Here is a 9,885-nt window from a genome sequence, read left to right on the forward strand (position 1 = left end):
TTGCCTTGCAGGGAGATGACCTTCCTATTCCATCCATGACAGCTGTAACAGTATACTGAAGAATTTATCGAAGACCTGTGAATTGCATGTGCTCTCGAGATATATAGATGAAATGTGTCAAAGACCCTGTTGTTATTAAAGAGTACTGACAAGGTTGTTAGCAAGGTCCAAAAAGTGGACAGAGAAGAAAATTTAAGTAACAGGTTAACCATATACTGACTGCAAAGGAATCCAGCAAGGATCTCTCATATTTTCTCTTCTGTTCAGAAACTTTGGAAGCCAACTCAGGTACGCTTTCACAATCTGACATGGGTGTGGCTAAAGTTGTACAAAAGACTGGGTAATGAGTGCTGTCAGAAGTGGCCTGTCCTATGACCTATTTAACTTTGATCACTTCCATGATAACAGAATGCACACCTTGCCCTCACCAACCATCTGGCACAATCCAGCCCTGCTTACTAGGGAAACTTGGCAAGCCAGAGTTTTCAGGGTGGAAAGGCAACCTATTATCTCTACTAGAAAAAAAAAAAAATCTCAAGGTGCTTGACCTACTGATGTCAGCATCACCTTTACATGCCAGGAACAAATTATTACAGAAGACCATACCTAGAACACCCAGCTGGAAGTTAATGAATCAGGGAAGAAGACTAATGACACTGCGCGGTACATTCCTCCGAGGCAGGGACCACGTCCGCTCTCCTTTGGGTGGGAGTGGAAGTGCTGTGAGCACAGTGGGCACGCTGCTGATAAGGCTGTCTGGTCAGCTGAGGACACAGGTCTCCAAGGAAAGCCCTGGCCTGTCCTAGAGTGTGGATGGGGAAGGTGGGAACAAGAGCTCAGCCGCAGTGCGGGTGTGTAGACGCCCTGCCACTATTGAAATCCCTTTTAAGGCTGCGCGGCAGACCTGAAAGGGGTGAGCTTTCAGTGCTGTGTGTGTGACAAGTCCTGGGTGAGGAGCAGGACCCTCGCCCTCATTCCCAACGCCACCACCCCCTGGAGTCTGAGGTTCCACAGGCCAGGCAATGAAGGGAAGTAGCCCACACACTTCAACCCGGGGCCACAGTTGGAGGTGGGGGGATCTAAGAAACACCCCGCCGATGAGTTTCTGAGTAGGGAAGTGGACCGGGAACAGCGCATTTCCTGCTTCGCTTGTGCGATTCCCAGGCGGAGCCAAGCGGGAACCGCGACACGGTCAAGGAGTCGCCCATTGCCAGGGCGGGGTTGGGGGGCAGCCTCGAGAAGACTCCGTGGGACAGGGGAGGGATGCGCGAGTAGGGAGTGGGAGAGGGCGTCCAAGCAAAATGTATGCTCCCATTCTCGAGGGGAATGCACTTCCCGAAATACCCTCTCTCCGTTGCCCCCCAACTTTTTTTTTTTTTTTAGTCCCTAAGGAGAGAGGCCGGCGCAGCCAAGGAGCAAGGCAGTAGCTGTGTGGGACCCGCGCTGCAGCGTCTGCCGGACTCCGGCCTGGTGGGGGCATCCAAGGCCGGGGGCGCGCGGCAGCAGAGAGGGTGGCCGCGATCTTCCGGGCCACTCCTTCCTCCCTACCCCTCCCCTCCCGCCCGCGACCTTCGACCTCCATCCCGGACCCACGGGGGACTGGCCCCGGGAAAGGGAGGAGATGTGAAAGGTACCTAGGGGCGCGGCGCCGCCGCCTAGACGGCGCCAGGGCTCGAGGTGCGAATCCGCGGCGTCCGGCTGCGCGGCCCTACCTGGGAAGTGCGGGACCCTCGGCCGCGCTCTGAAGCCGCGCGCCACCTCGGGCCGGGCTCCAGGAGGCAGCCGCCAGGGCACGATTTATAAATGCAAAGGCCTTATTGTTGTTCTTTGTTCCAGGGATACCATTGTCTATTCGTCCACGGGCCTCTCGGAGTTTTCCCAGGGTTTGCGGCGCGCACTCCCCTCCCCTGCCCCCACAGACTTGCTCTCCAGAGCCAACCCGGATCTGCCTAGGTGCCCACGATCCTTCCCGATCGACTTGAGTGTCCTTCCTCCAGCTCCTGCTTTCCCAGCATCGAAAACACAAAAGCCTGCCGGAAATCACCCAGCCTTTGCCTGGTCACTCAGGGGCCCACGGTTAAGCGTGGCTCTGATTTTTCCAGGTCAGCCCCACGGTTCGCCACCTACCCGAGTTAATTTCTGCGCCCGCTGACCAAAGGCCCCTACTGGCCAGAGGTACAGCTTCTTGGTGCGCTAGTCGCTTCCTTGCTCAGCCTTTCCAGCCTCCCGGGGAAGTGAGCGTAATTAGTAGCCAGGAGCCTTGCGACCCTGGACTGTGCTGTGCGAACGCACCAGGCCGGCTACGGGAGCTGTGTACTCGGCTCTTTCTTGTGAAACTTGTTCCCCTCCACCCCACTGCGTAAACCTCTCGTGTTGAGAAAAGCAAGGCTTGCAGGAAGCCACTCCGGATGTTTGCTGCTTTACATGTGGCATTTGTGGCTGGCTCTGATAACATCCCGGGTCACCGCGTATTAAAGTGAAGAGACTGAAATAGAAGACTCCACATACACCGCGCGCCGGTCAGCGACGCCTCAGCCCTCCACACTGCCCCCCGAAAATACGTGACAAGCGAAGGATCAGAAGAAATGACATCTAGGTCACAGTATGTAAAAGGGACTAGTTTTGGAAAGCCACCACAATTCCTCCCTGGTAAATTTGTAAACTGCGACTTTATGATCCCAGGAAGGGTTTTATAAGAAGTCGGGGGGAAGGCGCCAAAATCTGAAGCTCTTACTCCAGCCTACGATGTGTACTTTCACCTGATTTCTCTTACCCCATCAAGATCAGTCCTCAGGGACAAGGGCAAATAAAAATAGAGAAACCCTGCCAGGCGCAGGTGGCTCAAGCCTGTAATCCTAGCACTTTGGGAGGTCGAGGCCGGCGGATCACCTGAGGTCAGGAGTTCGAGAACTGCCTGACCAATGTGATGAAATCCCGTCTCTACTAAAAATACAAAAACTAGCCGGGAGTGGTGGCCTGCGCCTGTAATCCCAGCTACTCGGGAGGCTGAGACAGGAGAATCGCTTGAACCCGGGAGGTGGAGGTTGCAGCAAGCCGAGATCGTGATTGCACTCCAGCCTGGGCAACAAGAACAAAACTTTGCCCCCCAAAAAAAAAAAAAAAAAAAAAAGGAAACCCCGTGTTTTCTTCCCTCATCATTTTCTCGACCTTCTCACCTCTCCTGATAACGGGCTGGGTGATGAAGAGTACGAGGATGAAGAGAACATACAAGGCTAAATCTGTGCATGTACACTTTTTGGATTGTGTGTTTCCTGTAGTCTTTTTTTAAAGGAATTAGTGAAACAGATTAGAAAGATAAAAATGGATTCTGGATAGAACATTGTTTTTAATTTTCAGTGTTTATTCTAGGAAAACGCCTTAGTTCTTAAAAGATTTTGCATTAAGAGAAAATTCTACTTTGAGATCTTTGAAAACTATTTATTATCCAGAAAAATTAGGCAAGATGATTAAAAAAAAAAAAAAGCAAAAAGCAAGGTACTATGGGTTAATTTGTAGATTACTCTCCCTCCTATAGTTTTGTTGCTTATTTAACCATTTGTAAAATGTTTTTGCTTTATTCTGAAGCTCATTTTTTTTTCAGAAAAAATTAAAGCTTTAAAAGTACATCATCATTTAAATTTGTCTAAAATCAACTGCTTTCAAAACTACCAATTAGAAGTAACACCCTCCATGATTTCTTTATGCAGCTTTAAATTTTTTTCTTGTCTGAATGTTAGAGACCCAGGAACCAGAAATACTTTCTTAACTCGTCCCTAGCCAAGGCTTCACAGCTACTTGCAGAATTAAAGATAAGTTGGCTTAAAACAATTGTGCAAGAGTTCTTTGAGAAAAAGCAATGCCAGAGAAACTGAAGGCCAGGAGTTTGCAAAAGTTCTGTGTTTTTATGGATGCCACTAATAAACGGGACTGGACAGACGACTTTGTTGCTGCAGTATCACACTCAAAGCGGCAGCATTTTACCTCTCAGGTTCCAGGTGTAAGCTCTACTTTTTGATCACGCCTTTGTAAAAAGGAAAATCTGTTCTGGAGATTGATATATTGATTTCTTTGCAAAGTTATCTTAATTACGCAGGAATGGCTATGTTAGTAACCCTCAAAAAACAGCGCAAATACACAAACATAACAGCCTGGCTTAGTGATTAAGAGCTCCAAGTCTGAAAGCAGGCCGCTGGGTGTGAATTCCACCCTCTCAAAGCTGTAGTCTCCGTAACTTCTCTGCCTCAGTTTCCTCTCCTGTAAGATATAATAGAGCCTACCTCAAGGTTATTATGAGGATACACTCATTTGCCAATGCCGGAGGGGCGCTAAGAATAGCAGTGGCATGCTATGTCATTTCTTAGCGCTGCATAAGGGCTTGTTTTAAAAATCCCACTGAAAATTTTTTTTCCCCAGATCCAAACACAGTTTTAATAGTCATTCAGATTTCACTCCAGTCTAAACAAACGTATCTAATTATCTGCCAGAATAACCACCTTGAACTGACTCTAAGAGCTTCAGTTACTTTGCAGCTAAAAAAGATTGTTCTCTCCCCACTAACAAACTCGTACATTTAGACAAATATTGCTGCTGTCTTTACATTTTAGAAATCAGTATTAAGCCTCATCTCTTACTGAACACATGAGAAAGAGTTTTGTTATGCATATCTTATTATATGCATCATGTACAAATTTTCACACTTTCACATTTGCACATGATGTGTGTAAGATACACATAAAAACTGGTTGGTTTGTCATGAGTAAATGCTTTAAATTCTTCAACGTGATGGAATATTGCATACAGAACGTCGCTCCACATTTAATCCTGTAATCCCAGCTACTCAGGAGGCTGAGGCAGGAGAATTGCCTGAACCCAGGAGGCGGAGGTTGCGGTGAGCCGAGATCGCGCCATTGCACTCCAGCCTGGGTAACAAGAGCGAAACTCCGTCTCAAAAAAAAAAAAAAAAAAAAAAAAAAAAAGAAAGAAAAGAAAAGAAAGCTAGGATTTATCTTAGACACAGCATTTTGAGTATAACACAGCCAAGGTGAGTCCTTGGTGGTGAAATTGTATTTTTAAATTTATTATTAACGCTGTCTGTCGCATTCGAGAAGACACATTTGAAGAAGATGCCTGTGAATTTCCTTGAAGTAAACTAGGTCACCTACCACTGAGGCACCCTCGGCTTCTACAAAGATATGCTTTAAAGAGAATAGAGTGGACGTTCAGTATGTTAGCCTAAACGACCTTGGGCAAGTACGTCGTTGGTCTATTCCAAGGTACAATCAGCCCTCCCAGATGGCTTTTCAGGAGTCTCCCTAACCCAGGAGGGAGAGGACCCGCGCCAGAGCCCGGCTCCCGCTAGTTTTCCCGGGGGCAGGTGTAGCCCTGGGCGCGGGTTCGAGGGGAGGGGCAAGGGGCGGGCGTGGGGTTGGACTGGACCACGGGCTGGGCGTGGGCCTAACAACGCCGCACCGGCCCGCCCTCGCCGCTCCATTGGCCACATCTGTGCAGAAAAAGCCCCGCGGCCCAGGGGCGCCCGCAGTGTCAGTAGGCCGGCTGGGGGCTCTGACTACGCAGTATACCGCGACAGGCTAGAACACCGGCGGCGGCTTCGGGCCGGGAGACCCACGCAGCCCTCGGGGCACCTCTGTGCCCCGGGTCGGGGGAGGCGGCGCGTCCGGCGGAGGATTGCGGGCAGCGGGTCAGGCCTGGAGCGCCATGAGCAGCCCGGATGCGGGATACGCCAGTGACGACCAGAGCCAGACCCGGAGCGCGCTGCCCGCGGTGATGGCGGGGCTGGGCCCCTGCCCTTGGGCCGAGTCGCTGAGCCCCATCGGGGACATGAAGGTGAAGGGCGAGGCGCCGGCGAGCAGCGGAGCTCCGGCAGGGGCCGCGGGCCGAGCCAAGGGCGAGTCTCGTATCCGGCGGCCGATGAACGCCTTCATGGTGTGGGCTAAGGACGAGCGCAAGCGGCTGGCGCAGCAGAACCCCGACCTGCACAACGCCGAGCTGAGCAAGATGCTGGGTGAGTCCGGGTCGGGGACCCAGGCGGCCGGGCGCACTGGCGTGAATCGCTAGGCGGCTTTCTTTGAGCCCCAAACGGTGTTCTTTGCGAGCCTGACGCCAGAGACCAGGAGTGTGCAGCCGCCACGTCCTTCCCAAGGCCCTGCATTCCCTTCCCGCTTCCCGCTCTCCGACCCTCCAAAGCAGCTCTCCGCCTTGCTCTGCGGCGCCCGGATTCCCCGGTTGGCCCGGCCCGGGGCGCGGGTCCCACGGCTCTGGGAAGGCGGCTTCCTGGCACCTGTGGGCAGCGCGAGAGACCCCCTGGCTCCGAACTGGGCCGGTGGTGACCCTCCCTCGACCCTTCCCTACCTAGGTGTCCTTTTCCGTTTTTGAACGACCCGCTGATGGGAGGGCAGAAAGCGGTTCCAGAGGAACAAAAGAAAGGGGTGCCTTTAGAAGACGGGTCTTCCCCAAGGGCTCGGCCTCCGAGTCCCAGGTCTCCCTCTTTCACTTGACCCCAGTTGCTCATTTCGAGGTGGGAGCGAAGAGGTGGGGCCGGGTGGGACCAGAATGGGCCAGGAGGGACCTGGAGCTGCAGCGCAGCCGGTAAGCCCTGCGCCCCTCTCCCGCTTCCTTCGACCGCGCAGGCAAGTCGTGGAAGGCGCTGACGCTGGCGGAGAAGCGGCCCTTCGTGGAGGAGGCCGAGCGGCTGCGCGTGCAGCACATGCAGGACCACCCCAACTACAAGTACCGGCCGCGGCGGCGCAAGCAGGTGAAGCGTCTGAAGCGGGTGGAGGGCGGCTTCCTGCCCAACCTGGCCGAGCCGCAGGCGGCGGCGCTGGGCCCCGAGGGCGGCCGCGTGGCGATGGACGGCTTGGGCCTCCCGTTCCCCGAGCAGGGCTTCCCCGCCGGCCCGCCGCTGCTGCCCCCTCACCTGGGCGGCCACTACCGCGACTGCCAGGGTCTGGGCGCGTCCCCGCTCGACGGCTACCCGTTGCCCACGCCCGACACGTCCCCGCTGGACGGCGTGGACCCGGACCCTGCCTTCTTCGCCGCCCCGATGCCCGGGGACTGCCCGGCGGCCGGCGCCTACAGCTACGCGCAGGTCTCGGACTACGCGGGGCCCCCCGAGCCTCCCGCCGGCCCCCTGCACCCCCGACTCGGCCCGGAGCCCGCGGGGCCCTCAATGCCGGGCCTCCTGGCGCCCCCCAGCGCCCTGCACATGTACTACGGCGCGATGGGCTCGCCCGGGGCGGGCACGGGCCGCGGCTTCCAGATGCAGCCGCACCACCAGCACCACCCCCCGGGCCCGGGGCAGCCGTCGCCCCCTCCGGAGGCACTGCCCTGCCGGGACGGCACGGACCCCAGTCAGCCCGCCGAGCTCCTCGGGGAGGTGGACCGCACGGAATTTGAACAGTATCTGCACTTCGTGTGCAAGCCCGAGATGGGCCTCCCCTACCAGGGGCATGACTCGAGTGTGACTCTCCCCGACAGCCACGGGGCCATTTCCTCCGTGGTGTCCGACGCCAGCTCCGCGGTGTATTACTGCAACTATCCTGATGTGTGACAGGTCCCCGATCCGCCCCAGCCTGCAGGCCAGAAGCAGTGTTACACACTTCCTGGAGAGCTAAGGAAATCCTCAGCCTCATGGGCTTTTTTGTTGTTGTTTTTTAAAGGTGTCTTGGCATATAATTTATGGTAATTTATTTTGTCTGCCACTTTGGGGGGGTGGGTGAGGTTTCATTTAAAATTTGTTCAGAGATTTGTTTCCCATAGTTGCATTGTCAAAAGCCTATTTCCAAGTTCAAGTTAACCAGCTTTGACTGTGTCCCAAAACAGCTTCCTCCATTTCCTGAAAGTTTATTGATCAAAGAAATGTCCCGAGTGTGTTGTTTTCTTTCAATCTTCTAAAAAAATATCCGGAATCCTGCTTTTTCGCTCTACAAGAATCTCTGTTACACTAGTCTTATTAAAAAAAAAAAAAAAAACAGTTTCTACGATCAATGTTAAATATTATTAATGTAAAATTCTCATCCTCTTAAAAAGGGTGAACATAAATGCCTTCACGGAGTATCTCTAAAAATAAACATGAGAGTATCTAACTTTGATGTAATTGTTTCGGGGAAGGAAAGAAGAAAAGCATTCTGGAATGACCCTACTTCATTTCAAGTAATCTTAGTTTCTAAAACTAATGGTTAATATTTTCAATTCCAGAATATCACTTAAACTAGAAGGGGATGTCCAAGTAATTTTGATTTTCTAATTGTTGAATCATAACCTTGACCTGACTACAAAGGCTTTTCGGGTGTTTTTTTTAATCTGTGTTCTGTCTCTTTACACTCCTCAACACTGAGTTTGCCTTTAATCTTCACATTTTCACACCTTGGGAAGTGGTGTTGCTGGGTTTAAAATAAAGGAGTCACAGAAACAAATCAAAATAAAATTTGCATTAAAACAATTAATATACTTTAGCATTTAATTTGAATAATTTTTTGTTTTTATATTTAATACACACATGGATCACTGCACAAACTCGGGGGAGAATCCGTGAATGGTTGGTGTGTAGTGTCTTACAAATTCAGCTGAAGCTACCACGACCCCTATTGTATCACCATCATTATCTTAGGAAGAGACAGTTAACAGGGTTGTGAGTAAAAGATGGGGATCAGCCCCTGTAATCTGCCATGCTAATAGCTGTGGCACGTCTTGCCACATTTTACAGATTGAGACAGAAATGGAAACAGGTGACTTATAATGGGCATTTCCTGTGCCAGATGTTTGTTCAATGCCTTTCTGAACAGCTTTTGAGCCTCAGCAAGCCTGCAGACTTAAGTGCTATTCTTCCCCTTTTGCAAGTGAGAAAAGGAGGCATTAGGCCCTCCCCTGCCATGTATATGAAGGCTTGTATTACAAGTTCTTATGACATATTTCTTCCCTGATTTCCTCTGGACCAGGGTGTATTCATGGGCACTGGGAGAATTTACATCTGGTGGTGAGAAACTATAATTAACCTAACCAGCAAGTGCTATAGAAAAAGGAAGGCTTGGAGGACAGCTTTAAGCATTTACATGGGAGAGATGTCTGAGCCGAAATGATTGGCTGGATTGTGCTGAAAAAAGGCATGGAATATGTTTTTCTGAAGAAATTCCTGGAAAGTGAAGGATAGACAGTTTCAATGAGGAAAGGTAAGTCTATTTTGTTAGGCATAACAGGCTTCCTTTAAAAAGGTTAAATTCTTTCTAACTCAGCTCATTTGGGTTGTTTCCTGCTTCCAGCCTGAGCTCCTTCCCCAGGGTGTCCCGAGTTCCCAGTAGATGAAGTGGGCCAAAGAGCTACCAGCCCAAGTTCAGGGCCATGCTCCGATTACACTTGGCATTTTCATCATACTCAGCCCAAGGAAACTCAGCTGTACATTGGCTGTCACCTCTTAACAATGTTAAGATAAGTACAAAAAAGAGAAAGAAAAAAGAGTTCTTAGGGGAAGGATCTAAAGTCCTGTTAAATTACATTCTTAACTACTCACCAAATGCCAGTGGAAAAGCAGTAAGAGCTAAAATTGCTGAGGTAATGTCCATGCGTTTACATGGTTGGAGGGATTGGTCTTCACAAAGAATTTTTTGGGGTAGAGGCATCAAGCCAATTATTTTTCTTTCCTCAAGCACTCGGATCAAGTGACTGCAGGTAGCAGCTAGTGATTTTTTTTAATTCTTAATTTTTATGGATACATAGTATATTTACGGGGTACATGAAATGTTTTGATACAGGTATGCAATGTGTAATAATCATATTATGTAAAATGCAGTATTCATTCCCTCTAGCATTTATCCTTTGTGTTACAATCCAATTATACTCTTAGTTATTAAAAAATGTACAATTAAATTATTA

General features: G+C 50.8%; 1 protein-coding gene across 3 annotated transcripts; it reads left to right on the plus strand.

The window, feature by feature from the left end:
• Positions 1 to 926: 926 nt before the first annotated feature.
• SOX17 (SRY-box transcription factor 17) lies at positions 927 to 8,458 on the plus strand. Of its 3 annotated transcripts, XM_032296097.1 has the most exons (4): positions 927 to 1,630; positions 1,837 to 2,102; positions 5,154 to 6,022; positions 6,648 to 8,458. In XM_032296097.1, exons 3-4 carry the CDS (start codon positions 5,716 to 5,718, stop codon positions 7,565 to 7,567), a joined length of 1,227 nt encoding a protein of 408 aa, XP_032151988.1. In that variant the 5' UTR covers positions 927 to 1,630; positions 1,837 to 2,102; positions 5,154 to 5,715; the 3' UTR covers positions 7,568 to 8,458. The 3 variants fall into 3 exon arrangements, with proteins under 3 accessions (XP_032151988.1, XP_032151987.1, XP_032151986.1); XM_032296096.1 differs by lacking the exon at positions 927 to 1,630 and having other exon boundaries at positions 1,671 to 2,102; XM_032296095.1 differs by lacking the exons at positions 927 to 1,630; positions 1,837 to 2,102 and adding an exon at positions 2,116 to 2,602.
• The last annotated feature ends 1,427 nt before the right edge of the window (positions 8,459 to 9,885 follow it).

Source organism: Sapajus apella, unplaced genomic scaffold, assembly GCF_009761245.1.
Source record: "Sapajus apella isolate SASKATOON/1434 unplaced genomic scaffold, GSC_monkey_1.0 scaffold35, whole genome shotgun sequence".
Taxonomy (NCBI): Eukaryota; Metazoa; Chordata; class Mammalia; order Primates; family Cebidae; genus Sapajus; species Sapajus apella.

Bases quoted from the DNA above. Each gene is read 5' to 3' on its own strand.
- SOX17 (XM_032296097.1), top strand. From the start codon at position 5,716: ATGAGCAGCCCGGATGCGGGATACGCCAGTGACGACCAGAGCCAGACC. The intron at 6,023-6,647 runs GTGAGTCCGGGT...TCGACCGCGCAG, and splicing joins CGAGCTGAGCAAGATGCTGG to GCAAGTCGTGGAAGGCGCTG.